This window comes from Suricata suricatta, chromosome 17, assembly GCF_006229205.1.
Source record: "Suricata suricatta isolate VVHF042 chromosome 17, meerkat_22Aug2017_6uvM2_HiC, whole genome shotgun sequence".
Classification (NCBI taxonomy): domain Eukaryota; kingdom Metazoa; phylum Chordata; class Mammalia; order Carnivora; family Herpestidae; genus Suricata; species Suricata suricatta.
Window position 1 is genome coordinate 48,138,377 of NC_043716.1, and position 25,490 is coordinate 48,163,866.

Genomic DNA, 25,490 nt, shown 5'->3' on the forward strand with positions numbered 1-25,490 from the left:
GTCAGGAAAGGAGACATCCAGACTACTGTGACCACATAGAGGAGGAGCATTTATTTTGCCTTTTTTTAAATGGAGGGCTCCCTGAAGGAGAGCATGTTTGAGTTGAGTGTTCAAGTTGACCAGTAGAGACAGGTGATGACAGCATTCCAGAGAAAATATGAGCCAAGACTTTGAGGTTTAAAACACCCAGGTGTACGTATATAGGTGTGTGTGTGTCTCACAGTTTCAAAGTATTCTGCAGATATCATAGTCACCTTGTTACATCATTTTTTTGAAACATGGATGACTTAACATGATCTCCTCAACTGAAAAACAGAGGACTTTATCCTCTTAAATATGACATTTAAAGATTATTAGTGTCAATCTTTCAGTCTTTGGCTCCAACCCATGCTTCCAGCTTTCTCTCTACTACCACCCTTTGTCAAGAGTAGATAACTCATAGTTTTCTTGAATATACTACAGTGCCTTATCTCTACCACTGGGAGCTTGGGCTCACTCTGCTGGGAGCCTCACTGTTGCATTTTTATGTTCTGCTTGTCAACATCCTACCCATTATTTTAAAAATATTTTTATAATGGAAACATTTAAATATGTAAAAAAAAAGGCCTACTAGTATAATAAATCCTCCTGTACCCTTGAACCCTCCCAGTGATCAAAGGACCACCTAAAATATCACTTCTACCATGAGACCATTGGTTTTTCATTTCCCTCATCAGCTTTGAATCTCCTATGTATTCATGGTGTGATTGTTGTCATTGTAATAATCTAATATTACAGGAACTGAGTTTTCTTATCCCCTGACTCTTTCAAAGCAGAGTTTGTAGCTTGATGAACTTTTTGTTCCTTGCAATGTCTACTTTGGTGAATTATTAACAGTTTTGGCTCAGAGTAGAGAGCCCCAGTCAGGAGCTTCATTTGGAATTTCTTACTGGCCAGAAAGAACTGATTGGTGATCGGAGACGTACCAGGAACTGAGGGGAAAGTGACCTTGTCCTCATGAAGAGAGAAAAGGTGAAAAAAGGAAACACTTTACTTAGACATACACTTGACAAGGGGTTCTTAACCCTGGCTGGAATCTTCACTCACTTGTGGAGATTTAAAAAAACAAAAAGAAAAGTATGTAATGCAGCCATTTTAGAAGACAGTTTGGCAGTTTCTTACAAGACTAATGTAGTCTTACCACATGATCCCAAAATCATACTCCTTGATATTTACCCAAAAGAATTGAAAACTCATGTCCACACAAAAACTTGCACACAGATGTTTATAGAGCTTTTTTCATAATTGGCAAAACTCAGAAGCGATAGGTACCTGTCAGTAGATGAATGGATTAATGAAGTGGGTCACGTCCAGACAATGGAATATTATTCAATGCTAACAACAAAGAAGCTACCAAGCCATGAAAAGACATGGAAGAACCTTCAAGCAATATCACTAAGTGAAAGAAGTCAATCAGTATGATTCCAACTACATGACATTCTGCAAAAGGCAAAACTATGGAGACAGTAAAAGGATCTGTGGTTGCCAGGGGATTGGGAGAGGAAGGAAGAAAGAGCAGAGCACAGAGTGTTTTTAGGACAGTGAAAGTTCTCTGTATAATACCATAATGATATCCATACATATCTGTAAATGTCAATGTATGTCATATATTCAGTGTACATGTCAGTATACATTTGTCCAAACCCATAAGGTGTACCATACCAGGAGTGAACCCTAGTGTAAACCATGGACTCTGGGGTGATTATGATGCATGCATCAGTGTAAATTCATCAGTTATAACAAATGCATCAATCTGGTGGGGGGGTGTTGATATTGGTGAGGTTATGCATGTATACGGTTACGGGGTGTATGGGAAATCTCTGTACATTCCCTTCAGTTTTGTGATGAGCTTAAAACTGCTTTAAAAAAATAAGTCTTTTGTAAAAAAAAGATATAGATTCTGAGGCCTCGCTCCCAGAGATCCTGAGTATGTAAGGCTGAAATAGTTCCCATGGTCAGTGGGAACCAAGAGAATATGGTGCAAACTCAATGAGATGTTTGAAAAATGTAGTTTTTTATTTTTTAATTTTTAAAAAATGTTTATTTATTTTTGAGAGAGAGAAAGAGACAGAGCATGAGCAGGAGAGAGGCAGAAAGAGAGAGAGAGAGGGAGCTCTAGGCTCCAAGCTAACAGCACAGAGCCTGACACAGGGCTTGAACTCCAAACTGTGAGATCAGGACCTGAGCTGAAGTTAGAAGCTTAACCAACTGAGCCACCTAAGCATTCCGAAAAATGTAGTTTTAATATAAAATAATGTAAGAGAGGAAGAACAGAGGAGGACATCCGAAGAAATATGCTCCCCATACAGAGAACATCCTGTTTAGCTCATATTTAAAATTTTTTAGCACAAACATCTCTCCTTCTGGGAGAAAAGAAGCTAGTATATATTGAGCACCTGTTACGTGTTAGACTCTTCTAGAGGTCTCCACATATTTTGTGCTAACTGAGTCTTCTCATGTTCTGAGTCTCTGATCTCCCATTTTCAGGTGTGGAAAATGGATTTAAGATGTATTTTCAAACTCACTGTGTTAGTAAGTGGCACCGCTGTGATTTAAAATGAGGTCTCTTGGTGTTGTGCTATTTCTACTCCATTGTTATTATTAATTTTTTTGGAAGGGCTCACTCAATACTAATATTCAAACAGTTCAAAACACATATTCAGTCCACAACTCTTTATGATGTGCAGGCACTGGGCAAAGTCGCTACTGTAATGGAACTTCTTTTAGGAAGATAAAAACTCAATAAGTAATAAACTCAGAAGTAAATACATAAATGCAAAAATAAAGTCATTGTGACATTGTGAGAAATGGTGTGAAGAGTAGAAGTGAAAGACAAACATGGAGGTCTATTTGAGACGCAGTGGTGGGAGTTTTAAATGGCTTAATATGTTAGTTTCAGGTGTATAAGATAGTGAAACAACAATTCTGTGCATTACTCAGTGCCCGTCGTGATAAGTGTGCTCTTTAATCACCAGCATCTATCTCCCTGCCCCCCCTTCCCCAGCTCCCTTCTGGTAACCATCAGTTTGTTTTTAATAGTTAAGAGTCTGTTTCTTGGTTTCTCTCTCTCTTTCTGTTTGTTCGTTTTGTTTCTTAAATTCTACATATAAGTGAAATCATACAGTATTTGGCTTTCTCTGACTGACTTATTTCACTTAGCATTATATTCTTTAGCTCTATTCATGTCATTGTAAATGGCAAGATTTTATTCTTTTCTTATGGCTAAATAACATTCCTCTGTGTGTATGTGTGTGTGTGTGTGTGTGTGTGTGTGTGTGTGTGTGTAAAACATCTTCCTTATTCATTCATCTGTCAGTGGATACTTGGGCTACTTCCATAATTTGGCTTTTGTAGATAATGCTGCCATAAAGATAGTGGTGCACATATTTTTTTGGATTTGTGTTTTTGTATTATTTAAGTAAGAAGTAATACCCAGTAGTGCGATTACTGGATCATAAGGTAGTTCTATTTTTAACTTTTTAAAAAAGGTTTATTTATTTATTTTGAGAGACAGAGAGTAAAAGAGTGCATGAGTGGGGGAAGGGCAGAGAGAGAGGGTGAGAGAGAGAATCCCAAGCAGGCTCTGCACTATCGGCGTGGAGCCTGATGCAGGGCTCAGTCCCACCGACCGCGGGATCATGACCTGAGCTGAAACCAAGAGTGGGATGCTTCACTGACTGAGCTGCTCAGCCACCACTCTATTTTTAACTTTTTGAGGAACCTTTATACTGCCCTCCTACTGGCTGCACCAGTTTGCATTCCCACCAACAGAGACAGAGTAGATGGACATTTTAAACTAAAATGGCAGAGATGCACTAAAGTGCATTGGGTTCACATTGCAGGTAAGACTGGAATGTGAAATCTGGATGCATGACCCTTAAGGAATCTTCAGGAAGGTCTGGGAGGGGGTTCTGTGGGGCGTGTAATATGAGAGCTGGGTGTGGAAATTTGGGTTCCTGTCCACAAGAGGGCTAGAGCCTTCTAGGCAAGGCAATACAAAGATAAAGGCGAAGTCCCAGGAAATCCATCTCCCTCCTTGAAATCAAAATGACTGCATGTTTTAGCATGAGTTTTTTTGGCTTTCTTTCTCTAGATTTTATGTAATGCTGAAGAACTTTGGCATGCTGGCTAGAGTCTCAGTGGTGGGTGAGATCCGGTGGTTTGGGGGAACAGAAACGTCGGTGTCCTATCACCGTTGTGAGCCTAGATTTCTCCCTGCACTCCCTTCCCACTGCTCCGTTAGTTGCTTTGCATCTCATCATCGCTGTTTAGTAACATTTAATGACACTTCTCTGCCGATCTCCGTGCCAGCTACCCTTGGGACTTGAGCCTAGATGCAAGGATTAAGGAGAGGGCAGCCAAGGCCTCTAGGTTGCCAGTGACTTGGCTGGAAATCCCATTCACGTTGGGAAAGAGATTTTTAAAATAAATTTGGCCCTGGAAGCAATGCTATCCTTTTGTAAAGCTGTGTCAATAACCATAAACCCTCATAATCAAGCCCCGCCCCCCAGCCTTCAGCGGAGCTGACAAATATTTAGGCGTCAGCATATCCTCATGATGCCACCTTCCGTTGACCTTGTGGGATTCTCTTGCTGTTTGGGTTGGCACTGGAGCACAGTCTTCTGTTTTATGTAATAAAGCACATGAGAGAAGCTCTTTGTGTGTAGCCTGTCCGCGTGGGGACCGAGCAAGAGGTCTGGTGTACCCCATCATTTTCAGGATGGTGAAGCCAGCGAGCATTTCTGTGGCCTGGGTAATGTTTGCTAACGATGGGCAAGGTTTTTAGGCTCCAGTGCCATTCTGCTCGAGGCCAGGATTATAATGACCCTAGAAGATGAAGTTTTGCAAATATATGTGTGTGGTGGGGCTCCATTTTCAAGGAAAACAAGCAATGGGTGTGATACAGGCTGATGTAATCTAGCTCTGCAAGGGCTCAGTCAAGCCAACGAGGCTTACCCTTTGCAGATTGTACCAATAAGAGGGCAGAGTTTGTTGAGGGCTCCAGGGAGACCCAGAATTCTCTCTCTCTGAGAAGGTTGTCCTGACCGTGTGACACAACACAGAGCCCATTTTCTGATATATTTATTTTTTTGTTTTTGCTTTAGACTACCAAAAGAGACGGCCACTTAACATACTTGGGCACTTAGCCCATATTCATATGGCTTCCTTGCCTAATTTTTTTTAATGTGGTGTTAAATGTTCGTGTCAGGTGTTGGCAGCCTTACAGGGGTAACAGATTGCTTAGAAATAAACACAGCTGGAAACTGACCACATATTGTTATTCTTTCTTTTAAGAAATGAAAGAGGCATTGGTAGAAAGGCTGGAGAAAGCAGTACTGCCCAGAATTGCTTTATAGATTTCTTCTTCCAAGTCTAGAAATCGTGTTAATGATTAACATCACGCCTTGGTGTCCAAATGGACCCACTTTCCTTCTTTCTCTGTGAAGCTGCGGTTTGCTGGGATCAATAAACTCAGAGCGCTTTGCTGCAATCCGCACTAGAGAGGGTGGAGTCTGTTCAGTTGTACTTCTCTCTGCTGAAGTGTGGTCTTCAGCACTAAGCAAAGAATGCCTTGTATGTGGTGTTCCTCTGCGAGACTTGCTTGCAGCCTTGAAAACCTCATGAGAGTCACTTCTGGCTTCTTCCTGGGCTCCTCCTTCAGTGATGGGCAAGTAAGTGAATTATGGAATGTTGGTGCATGTGTCTGTGATTTTTGTTTTATTTGATGCACTCTTGAAAATGAAAGCGGGGTATGTACAAACTGTGTAATTCAACCGGCTTTTGTGAACCCTGCAACTGTTTTGCTTGCTGCTGTTAGAGAAGGAGCCTTCTTTTCTCACGCCTTGAAGACTTTCTTTTTGTTGGGCTCATTTATTCCTTTAGTCTCTGTACCCAAAGGTTGCTCCCTCTTTCTCTCCTTTACTCTTTCTTTGTATAGATGTTTCAATGATTTGTTGACTTATAATAATGAATTGCTAATAATTAATTGCTGTGGCAGAGTGATTCGTCGCTCTGTTTGTTTTTCAAAGGCAGTTTGTCCCATAAATAGCTGGCTCTCTCTTGACGTCTATCTTGTAAGAGCTGAGTAAGAAATGAAGAAGAGAGAGATGTAGGAATTTCAGAGTAACTTTTACTTTTGGTTTGCTTACATGGCAACTGGGGAGCCTTTTTCACAGGCAAAATCTATTTTACTTTTGCTTTATTTTGTTTTAGCTGCGAGGACTCCTGGGTTGTGGCTGTTGGGATGCTCTGAAATACCTGTCACCTGTGTTGGAGTATAGACGTAGTTATCTGGACAAATGGAATTTTCCATCATTCCCCACTGGACTATCCTGTTTAAAATAGCAATCCTTATCTATTTGACTGAGGCCCATGGATAAGGATTGTTGGAATTAGGCCATACGTTGATCTGGATTTTCACCATCAGATCCAGCTACTTAACATTCCTTGTATACAGCACAGCTCTGTGTATTGTCTCTCCATAAGGATGGACACGATTTGATGCATTGCCTAACTGACTTAGTAACACGTGCTAAGCGGCCCTCTGAACTCCAGGAGGAGGAAGGTGAAGAGTGAGTTTTGAATCTTATAAAACACATAGGTAAGCCCAAAGGAGGGGAGAGTTGAGGAAGCCTGTTACAATGAAGGTGGACCTAAAAGGCTTTCTCTGTGTTGACTATTGCCATGCATATTTTTTCTTGGCTTATACAACTTGGTAGAATGGATTTTCATTTTGGAGTTTGAAGGCATAGAGGAAAAAAAAAAGACTCAATTACACATGATCTTGGGCTGTGACAATCTGACCAATTATGTTCATGAATTTCTGAAATGATTTTTTTAAAATGTTTATTTATTTTGAGAGAGAGAGAAAGAGTGCGAGCAGGGGAGGGGCACAGAGGAAGAGAGAGAATCCCAAGCAGACTCTGTGCTGTCAATGCAGAGCTCAATGTGGGGCTCGATCCCATGAACCATGAGATCATCACCTGAGCCAAAATCAGGAGTCAGATGCTTAACTGACTGAGCCACCCAGGTGCCCCTTAAATGACTCATTTTTTTTTAAAGGAGACTGTACAGATTCTTTCTCTAAATGATTATAATTAACAGCTACTTAAGATATGTCTGTGTTCTTTCTTATGTGATACCTCATGGTTCTCATATCCAGCCCAGTAAGGGAGGTGTGGGTATTATTTCCCTATTTCACAGCTGAAGATATTGAGAGTCAGGTGAAAAGTGATTCTGGAGGTCACTTGGTGAGTGAAGTACCAGATGTGAACTGAGTTTTTAAAAGCTCCTAATCCCATGTCCCCCACCGTCGTCTACGTGCCTTCCATTGTAGACCAGGGGAATAAGCTCCAGTCTGGTGGCTGGAGATCTAGATTCTCATTCGACTGGGGCATTGCTGGCTCTGTGGTGTTGGGCAATCATGGAAGTCTTTAGATGTCATTTTCCTGCCAGGAGGTTATATTATTTGATGTCTTAAGTTTCTTTATATCTTGAGAGTCTCTACCCAGGGCCTCGTCTTGGGGGCACTTGTGTCATTGCCATAGTGTGCACCCTTACAATTAGAGTGGGGGTGGGGAGGGGGGAGAAGGAGAGGAGGACCATGGGCATTTGATCCAGCTCTATTCTGGTTTCTCCTACCAAGCAGGAAGAGACAGGATTTCCTTAGGTTAGAAAAATCCTGAGCCTGCAAGAGGCTGTGTCCTCTGATCTGCCTCCTGAGCTGGTCTTTCTCAGTCCGCTCTTTTTTTTTTTTTTAATTCATCAACAACAATTATTTGAGCCAAACTCTCTGTAGTTTCAGTCCAGGGATGAGTGTATGGGTTACATTCCCACCTGGCCCTTAAAGAAGTGATAACCTCTTTGCATGAGCCCATCTGTTATCTTATTCCTTTTTAGAACAGGGTAAATGTAAATAAATATTAGTCTCTCTGTCTTTTAGGTGTTTCAGCTTATATGGGAGGTGGTTGACAAATGGGCAGGCCAGAAGTGTGGGAAAGTCTTGTTTGTTCCGCCTCCATAGTTGACTGTATCAGATGTTTACAGATCAAGTTAGAAAGTTGTAAGATGCTGAGACAGGGGTGACTGTCATTAAAAAGGAAAAAAAATCTGTATTTGACACCATTGACCATCACCATCGTTGTGTATGAGAAAGAGTAAAGAACTTGGAATGACCACCTCAGCAGGGAGGAAAGGGCAGGTCTTTCCTGGGTAAAGAAGACTTAGCATTCTTAAAAAAAATTTTTTTTAATGTTTTATTTATTTTTGAGTGACAGAGAGTCAGATCATCAGTGGGGGAGGGGCAGAGAGAGGGAGACATGGAATCTGAAGTGGGCTCCAGGATCTGAGCTGTCAGCACAGAGCCAGACATGGGGCTTGAACTCATGAACTGTGAGATCATGACCTGAGTTGAAGCTGGATGCTTTAACCGACTGAGCTACCCAGGCACCCCAAGAAGTGTTAGCATTCTTACAAGGATGTTTTCACCCATAAGTGGCAAAAAACTTCATCCATGACCACAGAGTATTTGGGAAGCGGTGCTCTGCCTGGGACTTGGGGGCTCATCACACACAGGCTTCCTGGTTGGAAGTGGGGCTTTCTCTGAATGGGGAGATGAGAGCTACATGTTCCTGGGCCAGCCCTTTACTTTTGCTGCAGTCTCTGTCCCCACTCTCATGCTGTCACTTAGACCTTAACTTTATCCTTATGTCTTTCCTCATAGGCAGGAAGCGAAACCCTGGCCTTAAAATTCCAAAAGAAGCATTTGAACAACCTCAGACCAGTTCCACGTAAGTTGGCAAAATCATCATCTTAATCCAAACACTTTACAGATTTCCAGGGAATGGGAGTTCATTTATGGGCTGGTGAGCAATGCCTTGACTATGGAAATCATTGTTAGAAAGAAGAGCACTTTAAAGGGGAAAGCCATGTGCTCAACTCTCCTGAGACCTGGAGTAGGTCAGTCAGTCTATGTCGAATGGGTCACTTTGAACTCAATGTCTCCCATTATTGGTTGGCAGAAAATTGAGTGTCACAAATGCATTTGGCAGATCCGGTCCTATGAAAGGTCCTGGGACATGGACGTTTTGCCTTTTCTATATAGACATGGGCAAACAAGCAAATCCCTGTGTGAGCCACTACTGTAAAATATGAGTTGAGATGGAAAGACGGTATTTGGTAGGGACTTAGCATCTGACATCTAAGTCCTGTCCCATGTAAATAGAAGGCAAAATGAGGTAAAGGAACATTTTTTTTTAATTAGCAGAGGCTTTGGCCCAAATCCCTAAGTGAGCTCAAGTACTGATGAAGCAAGATACTCTCTCCCTTTGCCTCCCACATATTTCTTTTTCATTCTGTGGAGTGGTAAGCGTACCCCACTGTCCAGCAGTATGACCCTCTTACAAAGCCACTGCTTGGGAGGAATAGAAACTGCAAGGAAAAAAGTCATAACAGTAGTACTAGAAGAAGCGGAGCAAGCATAAAGAAAGGCCATTTCAAAGGAAGCTTGAGTTTGCAAGGCCTTTGCTCATCTCTACAAAGGTGCTTCCCTTTCAAAAGGTTTTGAACTTAACCATGACATATTCTATGAGTAAGTGCACCTCCTGGTGTTGGAATGTGCTGGTAAAAATGATCACGTCGACTGTAAGACTTCATTGAGGCCACTGGCCATTGCATTCCTTTGAAGAATCTCCTCAGTGCAGAACGGAGTGGAGGGCTTCTCTTCAGAATTCTACACTGTAGCTCAAGGATCAAGCTCACATTACACTGTTCCATTCGTGAGGCTCTGCAGGAAGAGATACTTTCCATATCTGAATCAAGATTGGTTCTTTTGGCCTGTGTGTGTGTGTGTGTGTGTGTTTTTCCTGTGGACCCAAGGCCTGTGTAATTAATAACTTTTCCTCTCTGATTGGTTTCTAGAGAGTTTAGAGTCAAATATATTGTTTCCTTATACTATCTGTATAGGACTCTATGTGATATGCTTTTAGAACTTTTCATCTTGATATTATTATAAATTCACAGGAGATCACACAGCAATGTACAGAGAAGTCCTATGTACCCTTCCTCTAGTTTGCCCCTCCCCCCCACAATGTCAACATCTTATACAACACAATATCAAAACAAAATGGCATTGGTGCAAATCCTAGAACTTATTGAGATTTCACCAGTACTGCACATACTCATGTGTGTGTGTGTATGTAGATGTGTGTAGCTCTATGCAGTTTTCTCAATCTGTAGACTTATGTAACCACAACTATAAGCAAAATATTCAACGATATCAACACTACAAGACTCTCTGGTGTCATTCTCTTATAGCCACATCCACCTCTAACCCCCAGCAACCCCTAATCTGCTCCCCATTTCTATTTTGTTGTTGCATGGTTGTTACATAAATGGCACCACACATCTCCTATTTGACACTGGCTTTTCCATTAAGCATAGTTTCCTTGAGGTTCATTCAAATTGTTGCATGTATCAATAATTCATTCCTTGTTATTGCTGAATCCACTCAATGGTATGGGTATGCCAGAGTATTTTAACACTTCGGCTTTTGAAGGAGCTATGGGTAGTTTCCAGTTTGGGGCTGTTAACAATGAAAACAAGTTCCTGCATGAAAATAAGTCTTCATTTCCATGAGACCTATGTCCAATAGTTGGGTCATATGGTAAGTCTGTTTTTAGCTTTGAAACAACTTCCAAAGTACTTTCTGGAGTGATTGTGCCATTTTACGTTATTAGCAATTTATGAATAATCCAGTTTCTCTGTGTCCCTGCCAGCATTAGCATTATTTTCCATTTTCGCCATTCTAATAGATACATAGTGATATATCATTGCAGTTCTGATTTTCATTTCTCTAATGGTGAACGATGCTGAGTATTTTTAGGTATTTGTTTTCATCCATGTATCTTCACTGGTGAAATGTCTGTGCACATCTTTACCTACTCCCTAATTAGCTTGCTTTTTTAATGTTGAATTTTGAGAGTTCTCTCTATATTCTAGACATAAGGAGTTTGTCAGGTATGTGATTTAAAAGCATTTTCTCCCAATCTATAATTTGTCTCTTCATCCTTTTATATTGATGAAATCCAGTCTAGCAATTTTTCTTCTTAGAGATTGTGCTGTTGGTGACAATTTTAAGAATTTTGCCTCACACTTTGTTCTTGTTTTTAAAAACAATTTTGGCTATTCTAGTGCTTTTCTGTTTCATTTTATTTTTATTTATTTTATTTTTTCCATGTTAGTTTTAGATCAGCTTGTCTGTTTCTACAAATAATCTTGCTGAGATTTTAGTAGAAATTGTGTGTAATCTATAGATCAATTTAGAGACAATGGACATCTTTACTAACTTGAATCTCCTAATCCATAACCCTGGTAGATTTTGAAAGTATCTAGATTTTCTTTGATTTCATTCATCAGTATTTTATAGTTTCATTATATAGATTCTCTACATTAGGGTTTTTAAAAAATATTTATTTATTTATTTATTCATTTATTTATTTGGAGAGAGAGAGAGCGAGAGAGAGAGAGAGCGAGCGAGAGAGCAAAGGGTGAGGGAACAGAGAGAGAAGGAGGGAGAGAATCCCAAGTAGGCTTCATATTGAACTCACAAATTGTGAGATCGTGACCTGAACTGAAATCAAGAGTTGGACACATAACAGACTGAGCCACCCAGGCATTCCTACATTAGGGTTTGTTAACATTTATACCCAAGTATTTCATTTTGTGGAGAGCAACTATAAATGATACTATATTTTAAATTTTGGTTTCCACTTGTTAAGTGTCAGTATGTAGAAATGCAATAGATTTTTCTGTGTTAATATTGTATCTTGTGACCATACCAAATTCACTTAATTTTTCTAGGAGTTGTTGTAGATTATTATTATTTTTTTTGTATTTTTGTAGATATTTTAGAGCTTTCAATGTAGATGATCATGCCTTCTGAAAATAGAGGGTTTTCTTTCTTCCTTTCTAAAATATATTTTTAAACTTTTAATTTTTATTATTTTAGGCTTTGTTTCAGTGGCAAGAATGTCCCATGCAGTGTCACATAAGACTGATGAGCGCAGGCAACTGCGCTTTGTTCTTAGAGGGAAATTGATCAGTCTTTTACCATTAAGCATGATGGCATGTTTTTGTAGATTGAGGTTTAATAAAGTTCCTCTTTAGTTGTAGGGTACTGAAGGTTTTTATTGTTAATGTGTTTTGAATTTTGCTAAGTGCTCTTTTCTGCATCACTTGACACGATCATGGATTTTTCTTCTTTGTACTGTTGATGTGGATGACATTGTGATTGATATTTAAATATTAAACTAGCTTTGCATACCCCAAATAAATTCCACTTGGTTGTGGTACATTATTTTTTTTAAATACATTATGGGATTCAATCTGCTGAAATTTTGTTGAGAAGTTTTGTATCTAAGTTCAGTTCATGAGAGATGTTGGTCCATTGTGGGTGGTTATGTTTTGTTTCATTTATTTGGTGTGTGCTATTATTTTCTGGCTTTGATATTAAGATAATATTGGCCTCATAAAATGAGTTGGTTTCTTCTTTTTTTTTTTTCTGGTAGACCCATAAATTCTGTGAAACAAAATTAGCCGACATATTTCTTTTTCTGGAGCTTTTAAATTACAAATTACATCTCTGTAGTAGTTATAAGACTATTCAGATGACCTGTTTCATCATGGCTAAGTTTTGGTAGTTGGAGGTTTTCAAGGAATTGGCCCATTTCTCTTAAGTTGTTGAGTTTATAAGGGTAAAGTTGTTCGTAGTACTTCTGGATTATTCTTTGAATGGCTGCAAGATATATATTGTAATATCCCATTTTTTTCCTGAAATTGGCAACCTGTGTATTCTCTCTTGTTAAATGTGTCAGTTCTTGCTAGAGGTGTATCAATATTATTCTTTTTGTAAAATATCAACTTTGTTTTTGGGGTGCCTGGGTGGCTCAGTCAGTTGAGTGTCTGGCTTTGACTCAGGTCATGATTTGCAGTTCGTGGGTTTGAGCCCCACATCGGGCTCTGTGCTGACAGATCAGAGCCTGGAGCCTATCTTCAGATTCTGTGTCTCCCTCTCTCTCTGACCCTCTCCTGCTCATGCTGTCTCTCTCTCTCTCTCAAAAATAAATAAAATTATAAAAAAGAATCAACTTTGTTATTTTATTTTTGAGTTCTCAATTTTACTGATTTCTACCCTTATTTTTATTTTCTTCTTCGGTAAATCATTTTTATTTCTGCTTCCCAATTGTCTTACATTTCTTCTCTTCAAATTTTTAGTCTTAATTTGTTTCTAATTGATACTAATTTTCTGTATTTTATGAATTTTCGAAAGCCATCATAAATCCTTGCTTGATCTAAAGAAATGAATAAAAACCTACGTAATGCTACACATAGTTTCTGTGTTGTCTTTCCCTCATGTGGTAGAATAAACTTTGAATATGATTTTCTTTCTCACTGTGTAAAGCCAAGAGTGTCACTTTATTATTGTAGACAATAGCACTCAAGCTCATGGAGAGCCTATTATTATTATTGTTGTTATTATTATTATTATTATTTTAGTACTGATGCTTAAGTTTGTACTCCTAAAGAAGTAGCTTCCACATTTTGTGTTTTTCTTGGCAATTTTTTGAGGTTGGCTTGGTGACTTTTCCCATTTATACCCTGCCTTCTTCTGTAGTACTACACAAAAATAAATATCCTGGGACAGAGCTCCATTCTTCCTAGTTCCTTGTGTGTGGTCCCTCTGCTGGAGCTCTTTCTTTGAGTAACTGATGCCAATGTGTCTTTGGCTCAAGTCTTTGAGCTGTCCTCTTACTGGATGGGCAGCAGCTAGTTGTTTTTTCTTTTAACATTTATTTATTTTCTTTTTTTTTATTTTTTATTTTTTTCCATAATATTTTATTGTCAAATTGTTTTCCATACAACACCCAGTGCTCTTCCCCTCAAGTGCCCTCCACCATCACCACCACCTGTCTTCCCCCCTCCCCCTCCCCCCCAACCCTCAGTTCATTCTCAGCTTTCAATAGTCTCTCAAGTTCTGCATCCCTCTCTCTCCCCAACTCTCTCTCCCTCAACATTTATTTATTTTCAAGAGACCGACAGAGAGAGACAGATCATGAGCAGGAGAGGATCAGAGAGAGAGGGACACACAGAATCGGAAGCAGGCTCCAGGCTCTGAGCTGCCAGCACAGAGCCTGATGTGGGGCTCAAACCCACTAACAGTGAGATCATGACCTGAGCTGAAGTCAGACGCTCAACCGACTGAGCCACCCAGGCGCCCCATGGCAGCAGCTAGTTCTGAATTGATTCAATGCTAGTATTATTCCAGTTAACTTCCCAAAAAGCCCAGGAGGCCATGACTGTTACTCTTACTAAGAAAACAGACCTATACAAGGTGAGGTGCCTTGCTTGGAACAGTTGAGTATCACTTCTTGGGTGAGAGTTCAGGCTCAAGTGAGTTGGCCTTGGTTCATCTTTGGGATCTAAAGTTCACTAGCTGAATGCCTTGGGCAACTTACCAAACCCTATGGAGCCTCAGTTTCCTCTTCTGGAAGATGAGAAGAAATAATGATGTGCTTGCTGGGAGGAGTAGGTGTCATAACCTTTATTAAGTGTCTAGCCTAGTGCCTATTCCATTGGAATTTCTGAAAGAAGGTTGCTCCAAGTGTTGTTGTTGTTATTACTACTAATCCATGATATAATTATTTAAAATGTTTTTAAATTTATTTATTTTTAGAGAGGGAGAGAGAGAAGGTGAGTGAGCAGAGGAGGGGCAGAAAGAAGGAGAGAGAGAGAATCCCAAGCAGGCTCTATGCTGTCTGTGCAGAGCTTGATGCAGGGCTTGAACCCACAAACCCATGAGATCATGACTTGAGCCAAATCAAGAGTCAGATGCCTAACCTACTGAGCCACCCAAGAGCCCCCACTTAATAATTATTAGTAATAATTATTATTAAGTGTAAGCGCTGGTGTGCAAAGTCAGGATTCTCTGACTTTCAAGTATATGCTCTTAGCCACATGTCAGACTGGTGGAGAGTGTGGCCAAATAGTCCATGGCTAGGACTTTTCCTTCTGCAGTTGAGAAGAAGTTATAGTGAGGTTCTGGGTTCTAGTTTCACCGTGCCTTTGAATGATGGGAAATTATTTAGTCTCTTTTGATGTCAACTCTTCACATTAAGATAGAGCTAACAGTACCTCTAAGAGTTGTGTAAATTAAAGAAGATATTTTATATAAAGGGTCTAGCGCATGGGTGCCTGGGTGGCTCATTCGATTAAATGTCTGACTCTTGATTTCAGTTCAGGTCAGTCATGATCTTGTGGTTCATGGGATTGAGCCCCATGTTGCGCTCTGTGCTGTGGGTGTGGAGCCTGTTTGGGGTTCTCTCTGCACCCCCTCTTCAAAATAAATAAACATTAAAGAATAGTAAAGGATCTAGCATAATCTCTGGCCCAATAGGTGAATAATAATTATCATAATAACCAGTAAACTGATTACTTATTACTTAGAATTACAAATAAATAATTATTATAATAGGTCAAAGCTGGTTGTTCATATAAAAGGTAATATTAGGTGGCCATTGGAGTACCTTTGGTTTTCCAGGGAAGGAATTTTGTAATAAGCTTGTTTCTTTCCCCAGAGCTCTAAAATATTGAATATGCAACAGAGAACATACACCCACTGTTTAGCCTCCTGCAGAGACTCAGTGCCCCAGGCAAACTATTAATATGCCCAGCCTGGACAGAACACAGTGTCAACTAATCTAATACAAGCTGTCAGCCTTGGCCGCATCATCTGATGCTTTTGGCAGACTTGATGAGTCCAAAGGCCTCAGGCTTGGTGGATTGATCATTTTCATTAGAGGGAACCTGGGTGTTGGGAGTAAGTTCCTTGGATTCAATTAGACTTGGATTGAAATCCTGGCTTTACCACTTGGGAGCAAGTTAGTTAAACTCTGAGCCAAATGGTTTCTCATCTGGACCATTGGAGTAATGATACTCATTGGAGTGTGTGTGTGTGTGTGTGTGTGTGTGTGTGTGTTTAAAGCATTAAATGAGATGTAGGTAGAGCACTTCACCTGGTTCTTTAGATCAAGACAGAGTTTTATTTTCAGCTTTGTTGTGCTCTATGGTTTTAGCAAATCACTGAGCTTTTCTGGGTTCCATTTTTTTTTCTCATTCTGGCATGGCCTCCTCCTATTAGGTAGAGGTATAATGCAAGGTTAGTATAACACTGGAGTCCACACATTTTTTTTTTATTTTTATTTTTTTTGCAAAAGGCAAATAGTAAATATTTCAGGCTACCTGGGCCACAGTGGCCTCTGTTGGATATTCTTCATAGTTTGTTTTTCTATAGTTTTTTAAACTTAAAAAAAATCATTCTTAGTTGGGTCACAGGCTATAATTTGCAAAGCCCTGCATGGATACTGGGACGCCAGAGCTTAAGGGGTCTGATGCAATGCCCTCCTCATTGGACGGAAGGAAAACGGAGGTAGCCCCAAATAACCAGTGGCATTTCTGTTGCTTCATACATTTTTTAATGTTTATTTTTGAGAGAGAGAGAGAGAGCAAGTGGGTGAAGGGCAAAGAGAAAGGGAGATACAGAATCTGAAGCAGGCTCCAGGCTCTGAACTATCAGCTCAGAACCTGACGCAGGACTCGAACTCACAAACTGTGAGATCATGACCTGGGCTGAAGTCAGAAGCCTAACAAACTGAGCCACCCAGGTGCCCCAGTTGCTTCATACTTTTTAATTTTTTATGGCTTTATTTTATTTTGAGAGAGAGAGAGACAGAGTGTGAGCAGGGGAGGGGCAGAGAGAGACGGAAACAGAATCTGAAGCAGGCTCCAGGCTCTGAACTGTCAGCACAGAGCCCAATGCGGGGCTCGAACCCATGGACTGTGAGATCATGACCTGAGCCGAAGTCGGCCGCTTAACTGACTGAACCACCCAGCTGCCCTTGCTTCATACTTTTTAAAAGAAGGGTTCTGAATAATTGCAAATTTTTTTTTGCTGTTTACGTTATCATGTTTCAAGTAATATCTGTTTTTATTTCAGAGTTCCGTCGCAATTAGTACAAATTATTGATAATGAAAGAAACAGTTTTGGAAATTTTAAGAATGAGAACTCAGATTTTTAGAGCTTAATCCTCTGGAACGTATTTCTGAAGAAAATTTCCCTGCTTATAAACACAAGATATATAAAAACATCACTGGGGTGTGTGTGTACGTGTGTGCATGTGTGTGTTTTCCTCTCTATCTCTCCCTCCTAGTCCCTGGTTTTAAGTTAGTACAGAAAAACTTTATTTTAGATAGTCTATGTATTTCAAAGGGATTTTGAAGTGAGGGACGGCTTGCCACTAAAACATTAAGTTTATGTTCATACCTAGGTTCATATTCTTACTTTTTCTTGTTATATTTATTTAGTTTCAGCACAAAGGGCAGAATTATTAACACACAAGGATTCTTCCCTCCCTTCCTTTCATCTTCCCTTTCTTCTGTTTTTTTCTTGTATTTTTCTAGAGACAGAGTTCTGGCATGGAATGTCCCCTTAGGAAGACCAGGGTCTTTTTGGTCACCCTTGATTCTGTCAGCACTGGGAACCTTGTGTCTTTTACTAGAGATATTTTGAGTTCATTTATTTCAAGAAGATGCTTTTCAAAGCTCCTAATTAGTTGCATGGCCAAGGCCAAGCATCCTTCTCTTGAGTGGATTGATGTCAACCCAGGTAGTATTGACGTAGTAGAAATAAAAACAGGAGGGGACTGTGTGCTTTCTCTCTGGAGACAGAAAATCAGTCAACTTTTGGCTGCTGAGATGACCTCTGGAAAGCGTGTGTGCTACGTCGAGAAGAACTATCACAGCTGGATTAGACAGCCTGATAGAACAGAAAGTATTTTGACCTACAAACCAGGAGACCTGGGTTAGTTGTGACCTTGGACAAGTCACTTCAGACTCTCTGGATCTTTAGTTCATCTGTAAATGTGGGGATTAGAGAGATTTGGAATTATTATGGTGAGTTAACATAACCATATGCTAATTATTGTTTTTTAAAAACACTTGTGGGAGGGGCATCTGGATGGCTCAGTTGGTTAAGTGTCCGACTTTAGCTCAGGTCATGATCTAATGGTTCATGAGATCGAGCCCTGCACTGAGCTCTCTGTTGTCAGCCTGGAGCCAGCTTTGGATACTCTGCCCCTTCTCTCTCTGTCCCTCCCCTGCTCCCATGCGCATTCTCTCTCTCTCTCTCTCAAAATAAATAAATAAACTTAAAAGAAGAGAATTGTGGGAAAATGTGGTGGAATAATTGGGCACATTGATGTTTTGGGATAAAAGAAAGTTTGAGACGTACTAGAATAGTATAGTTATTTGTATAACTATATACACCTAGCTCATATTTATTGGATATTTACTATATGTCAGCCATTCTGCGAAATAAACATTTTACTTGGAATATTTCAGGATATACTAATATCCTCATGTTGAAGAAGAAATAGAAGCTCAAAGAGATTAAGTCATTTAAATCCATATATATTTTATTCTAAATCCCACACTATGAACACTTTTGGGCTGCTTAATTTTACTGATGAACTTCCACCTTAATCCTATGGAAAAACTCTCTCCAGTTGTGTATGATTTGGGAAGGGCATATTTGACTAAATATTTCATGGTTTTTCTTTACCCCTTTTCTTTCTTAGGCCACCTCGAGACTTAGACTCCAAAGCATGCATTTCTATTGGAAATCAGGTAAGAAAAATCATGTTTGCCAGTTAATATCTTGACCATTTTCCAGGTATGCTTTCTAACTGGTCGTTGAAAAATTTATTTTCCCTAAACATGTCATCAGGAGATGGGTCAGAAAGTTTGAGTTTACAGAGACGTGGTGTGTGGAGCTCCTGCTATTTTGAATGCCTTATAGAAATCAGGCTAGTGGGGTCCTGAGGGAAGGTATTTGAAGAGAGTAGATGATTTGCTTTGGAATGCATGCAGATCTAGTTGTTATTAATAAATGAGTGACACATGTAATGAAGTGGGCAGAGCTAAGGAAGCACAGTGTAGACAGCTCCAACTGTGCAATTTGGAAACTGAGTTGGAGCTAGACCTCTGGATTGCCCATGACAGGCAGGTGGCACACTGTGGAAGTCTAAACTTCTGATGCATCTTGCATTCGGCGGCTGCCTGGATAAGCTTCTAGACAAGAAGCTTCTGGACCAGAACTAACCCTTAGAACGTTGGGAGAAACCAGAGAGATGATGGAAGAGCCTATGTCCTTTATTTCTTTGTTTACTATTGCATTGTTACTTTTCTGTCTTGCAGAACTTCGAGGTGAAGGCAGATGACCTGGAGCCCATAATGGAACTGGGGCGAGGTGCGTACGGGGTCGTGGAGAAGATGCGACACGTGCCGAGCGGGCAGATCATGGCGGTGAAGGTAGAGTCCACGTGCCCCAAATGTTTTCTGTCTGTGGCGAATACGTTCGCCCATCTCAGTTGTAAAATCAGTTCATTTCATAGAAGCAAAACAATCTTCAATGGGGTAAAACAATGAAGATTATTTGTTGAGAACACTATTTCTCTCCAAATGTGTGGAAAATTCTTCCTCGGTACAAGTTGTGTCTACTGTTTTTTTTTTTTTTTTTAACTGATAAATCTGACTCCTTCCTTTTAATTTTTTTGCAACCACCATGTCACCATCACACTTAAAAGAATGAACAGTACTTCTTTTTTTTTTAATTTTTTTATGTTCTTTATTTATTTTTGAGAGACAGAGAGAGACAGTGGGAATAGGGGAGAGTCAGAGAGAGAGGGAGACACAGAATGTGAAGCAGGCTCCAGGCTCCACTCTGTCAGCACAGAGCCCGACGTGGGGCTCGAACCCACAAACCGTGGGATCATGACCTGACCCGAAGCCAGACACTTAACCGACTGAGCCACCCAGGTGCCCCTGAACAGTACTTCTTCACTGACAGGGAATAACAGCTCCAAATTAAAATTACCTTGATCATCTCAAAGTTGTTTGGTTTTTTTGGCTGTTGGTTGTTGAAATCCGAATCCAAATGAAAGTTCACAAATTGCATTTGGTTGGTTGTTAGGTCTCAAAAGTCTCTTTGATTGTATATTCTGTTTTTTTTTTTTTTTAAAGAATGGTCCCTGAAAATCAGGAAGCCAGCATTGTCTCCATTTGTGGAAAACAGGAGAGTAAGATGCATCTTGGGCAAATGTGCATCACTTTTGAGCTGTACAAAGAAACTTAGAATCGTTGCATATTCTTGAGAAAATCCCCGAGTTCATGGATTTGGATTATTGGTAGGAAGGCAGATCCCTTTGCTTCTGCAGAATGGAGATGTCTTTCTCTTACCTTGTTGATTTTTCAATTTGTTCTTCTGCAGACTTTTTGCTAATTAGACAAAAAATATGAAAGCCTAGTGACATTATATCTTTATGCTTATTTAATAACAAAATCATGCTTCTTTAAGGTTACGTTTGTTGATGTGACAGATTTAACTTCTCTCAGAAGCCGTGGGATAGGAATGAATATTCTCTGCATTTCTGTTTGATTCTGTCCATTTCTGATAGCTTTGTCAGTTCTTTTACAGTTGCTATGGAGTCCAAATATTCTTACTTATTCCCAAAAAGGGACTTGGGGATTTTTTTGTGGGATCCCAAATCAACCCCAAAGTAATGAATAGTGTGGTCTCTGTACTGAACATGCATAACATAATAAAGCGGACTGTTCTTGTGACTTGGAAATACATTCCCCAACATTTGCACGTCTTCCAAGATATATTATCAGTGTGGTTGGGATTTTTCAGAAATCCAATGAAAGGCTTCCGGATTTCTCATTTGTTACAAACAGCTAATCACTAGGATAAATACTTGAGAGGTTGTTGCTAGAACTTGTGCTGTGAATTTTGTAGTATTTTGGGGATGGGACTCTCTAAGGTCTCTGCCTTATTAACTGACTCATCCTCAGAGCAGTCACCGTAAATTTTTCCATGCATTTCCATTCAGCGGATCCGGGCCACAGTAAATAGCCAGGAGCAGAAAAGGCTACTGATGGATTTGGATATTTCCATGAGGACAGTCGACTGTCCTTTCACCGTGACCTTTTATGGCGCACTCTTCCGGGAGGTAGGTGATCCTTCAATTCAAAATCTGAAGAGAACGAGAACTTAAAAAGAAGTTTCTCTAATTACATCAATGTAATGTACGGTCATGGGACTCTTTCTTGTTTGACACATTTTTTAAGTTTATTTATTTATTTAGAGGGAGAGAGAGAGCGCCTGTGCATGTGAGTGTGGGAGGGGCAGAGAGAGAGGGAGGGAGAGAATCCAAAGCAGACTCCTGGCTGTCAGCAAGAGTCCTACGCAGGCTCGATCTCACAAACCATGACATTATGACCTGAGCTGAAATCAAGAGTCTAAGCTTAGGGGCGCCTGGGTGGCTCAGTAGGTTAAGTGGCCGACTTTAGCTCAAGTCATGATCTCACAGTTTGTGGGTTCAAGCCCTGCGCTGGGCTCTGTACTGATGGCTCAGAGGTCTGGAGCCTCCTTCTGATTCTGTATCTCCCTCTCTCTCTGACCTTCCCCTGCTCATGCTCTGGGTCTCTCTCCCTCTCTTAAAAATAAATAAGCGTTAAAAAAAAAAAGGAGTCTGAGCTTAACTGACTGAGCCACCCAGGCGCCCCCGACGCATCTTCTATAGAGAGTTATATACTTGTGCAAAAGTATTAAAGTATAAATTTGGCTTGAAATTATACTATTTTTAAATGTGTTTAGCCCTTTTAAAGCTACTCAGGCTCTCCTTCTCTTTTCTGTTTTGGTTTATTTTGGCAGAGCAGTTTATATCAATTGTCTATAGGCTGATTTAGGTAGATCTCTTAAAATCTGATATATACTAGTCCTTTGGCCAGTGGGTAAGCTTTATTTAGCCTGCATATGTACCCTCGAGGCTTAAGTTTCTCTCTCTCCTTTACCTTTGCTTTTATTTTACCATGATACGGATTATGATGCTTCAACTCACTCTGACTTCCAGCTTTTCGATTAACTCTTGCCAGTGCTCCGTGGGAGAGATCAGACATGGAACCCAACTTCCTACAGGGCAGTAACAGTAAAGGCTTGGATTTCTGGGAATCCACTGTTTGTGGCTATTAGTATTGATGTATTTGTTTATTTAAAAAGTTTTTTAAAAATCTGAGTTGACACACTAGGTCACATTAGTTTTGGGTGTGCAACACAGTGAGTTCACCTCTCTGTACATGATGCTGTGCTCACCATAAGTGTAGCTACCGTCTGGCACCATTCAATACTGTATTATAATAGTATTGACCACATTCCCTACACTGTGCCTTCTGTTCTTGTGACTTTTTGACTCCATTCCATTCCACCGGTATGGCTGTTGGTATTTAGATCCTAGTCTTTATCAAGGGGTAGTTGATCATATGCAAGTTCTGCTTGGCTATCTACCAGTTGGCTCTTTGGAAGCAAACTTGCTTATTTGTAAGTTCCTTTGAGATCTGGAAGGGAAATTGTACATTTCCTCCAAAAACTCAAGTGAAAAAAGAGTTCTTCCTGACGGTGTTAACTGTTTCCCCCTTTTTTCTCCTTTTAACCATCTCTGAACCAATCTATCTCCAGGGCGACGTTTGGATCTGCATGGAGCTCATGGACACATCACTAGATAAATTCTACAAACAAGTGATTGACAAAGGCCAAACAATTCCAGAGGACATCTTAGGGAAAATAGCAGTATCTGTGAGTACATCATGAGCCCTACTTACAAGGAGAATGCGGAAAGTCTAGACTTTAGGTGTCTCTGATTCCCTGGTCTGAGGGAACACTCCCTGAATTAGACTTCTCCCCACAACATGTCTGTTGAATGCACAAGTGTATCAGGGATGAGTAAATGAATGCTTTTCTTTCCGGGCACCGCGTAGAAGATTCTACCACTGACTTGGTTTGGTCAATTCTCAGTTAAAATGTTTCAAAGCAGTGCATTCATCTGCTATGACCAGTTCCTGGTTGTCTCTATTCTGATATTAGTTTACTTTGATTTTCACTTGTAGAATTTTAAATGTTTACTTAGGGCTAATAGGGCATAGAAGGAAGCAGAAGAAAACGAAATGGAAAAAAAAGGTTGCTTTCGTAATGGCTATTGAGGTTCATGAGGGTGGAGAGAAAAAAAATATTGGAAACCAAATGAAACACGGGTTAGATGAATGAGAAACGGTGAGATCTGGTCCTCTCTGGTGGGTGGAGTCCAATTAGTGTAGCTTCCTCTGTATTTCCTGGATCGGGCCACCACTATTTAAGAAAACACCTCACCTTATGACGTTAAGCCAGGGATAATCAACCTGGGTATACTTAACATTCCATTTCTTTCCGGTGATGGAGAAAACTCGATCTTGTGTTTCTATTGCAGATTGTAAAAGCATTAGAACATTTACACAGTAAGCTCTCTGTCATTCATCGAGGTAAGCATCCATGGACTTGCTTTAGCTGTTCCTGTTATAAAATCTATTTCTTTTACCCAGATGTTTCTTCCCCCAATGGATGGAAGTGGAATTGAGTTAGGAAATAGAACTGAGGGGTTTTCCTTCCCAGATGAATAGCAAATCATATAAGTAGCTGTTTTTCATCTTGTCTGAGGACATAAGGAGACATGGGCTTTTTATTACACCTAAATTGAATATAAAACACTTGCTACCGGGCACAGCTCTGGGAATACCTGACTGAGAATTTTATAGAAAAGGGTAAAAATGCATCTAGTATCGACGGTCACCTGGGAGCTTGTTAGAAAAGCAGACTCATGGGTCCAAAGACCACCTGAATCTCCATTTTTAACAAAATCGCCAGGTAATTTTTATATGCCTTAAAGTGTGAAGAGTTCTGGTATAAAGTGCAGCTTTTCAGACAATAGGAGGCAGGATAAAGTGAAAACATTGGTCGATTTGTCTCTTCTTTCTCTACTTCCTCTTTTTTCCTTCTGATTGATTGTCCTGTTATCTTTTCATCCATCCATCCATCCATCCATCCACTTGTATGTCCATTCTTCCATCTTTCATCCATCCATCCATCCATCCACCCATATGCCCAATCTTTCATCTTTCATCTATCCATTTATCACTTATAATCACTTTCCCACCATTTATGCAGTACTATAATAGATACCCTGAGACGTATCTGAGAACAAAACATAATCTTATTAAAATTCCATAAAGGGATTATTGATAGGGTAATAAGACAAATATACAACAAATGCATGGAAAAAATAAACTACATTGCAAATATGAAAGTACCAAATATGGAAGCTGTCTAGGTAGAATATAAAGCAAAGAAACAATTAGCACCGGGTGACTATACTCAAAGAAAGCTTCTTTGAAGATGCACTCAACCAAGTCTGAGGAAGAATGAATGGAAAGTATGGATAGCTAGTATGGCAGTGAGATTTGATAATTCTTACACTCTCTGAGTCTGAAAGTGATGGAAAATGCATTGCAGAGAGAGTGCCTGTTATTGTTGTTATTATTCTTAATTGTTATTTTTAGAAATTGGAAAAATAGGAAGGAAGAAGAGGAGGAGAAGAAAGTGGGAAAGAATCCAGATGGGCAAAAGAATGTGGATTACCTACCAATGTGAAACTTAATTTTAAAGGATTTATTTTAAAATTAGGAAGCATTTTATTTGTATTAAAAATGTATAAGTAAAGTACAGAAAGTAATAAAATGTGCATGTCCCCCATTCAGCTTAAGGGAAAACATTATAAAGGATAATTTTTAATGTTTTTAGAATAACTGCTGAAAAACACCACAAAGAAAAAAGGCTAACTGTAATTTCTAAGTCCATTATCCAGAGATAATGGTCATCTATTTGGGGATGTGTTTTGTGGTCTGGAACTTCTGGATTTATGGTGAGTTACACTATGTGACCTCTGTCATGCCCCTTGCAGATGCTTCTATCAGAACTGATTGCTTTGATCAGATCTGATATATCATTTTACCACAGTCTGCCTTTTCATTCCATGGTCTGTTTACTCCAACTCTTAATGTGCAATAGGTCTTGATGAGCTGGTCTTTAAAACAATTCTCTTGTCATAAGAACACTTAACATGAGATCCGCACTCATGGCAAGTTTTAAGTGTACAATACGGTACTGTTCAGTACAGGGTCTATGTTGTTCAGCAGATTTCTAGAACCTACTCATTTTGCATAATAGAGACGATGCCCAAGGAACTGGGCATTTGATTCAGTAAGAGCTTTTAAAGTTTTTACTAAGCGTATGAGGCAATGGATAGAGGAAATAGTCCTTTTAACCAATGGATTCGCAATGCTACAAGAAGAACAAGACATGACATAGAAAATCAAGTTGAGGGGCACCTGGGTGGCTCAGTTGGTTAAGTGTCCGACTTCGGCTCAGGTCACGATTTCACGCTTTGTGGGTTCAAGCCCTGCTTCGGGCTCTG

At 39.9% G+C, this 25,490-nt stretch overlaps 1 protein-coding gene across 2 annotated transcripts in view; it reads left to right on the forward strand.

Moving 5' to 3' along the window:
- Positions 1 to 25,490, forward strand: part of MAP2K6 (mitogen-activated protein kinase kinase 6) — a 111,014-nt gene that overhangs the window by 67,432 nt on the left and 18,092 nt on the right. Inside the window, exons 1-7 of one of the 2 annotated variants that reach the window (XM_029928787.1) lie at positions 3,840 to 3,881; positions 8,762 to 8,828; positions 18,729 to 18,777; positions 19,348 to 19,461; positions 21,042 to 21,161; positions 22,667 to 22,783; positions 23,451 to 23,502. In XM_029928787.1, the coding sequence (XP_029784647.1) occupies positions 19,384 to 19,461; positions 21,042 to 21,161; positions 22,667 to 22,783; positions 23,451 to 23,502 (367 nt within the window). In that variant the 5' untranslated portion in view covers positions 3,840 to 3,881; positions 8,762 to 8,828; positions 18,729 to 18,777; positions 19,348 to 19,383. Of the gene's footprint in view, positions 1 to 3,839; positions 3,882 to 8,761; positions 8,829 to 18,728; positions 18,778 to 19,347; positions 19,462 to 21,041; positions 21,162 to 22,666; positions 22,784 to 23,450; positions 23,503 to 25,490 lie in introns of those variants that run through there. The other variant, XM_029928786.1, reaches the window with a different exon arrangement.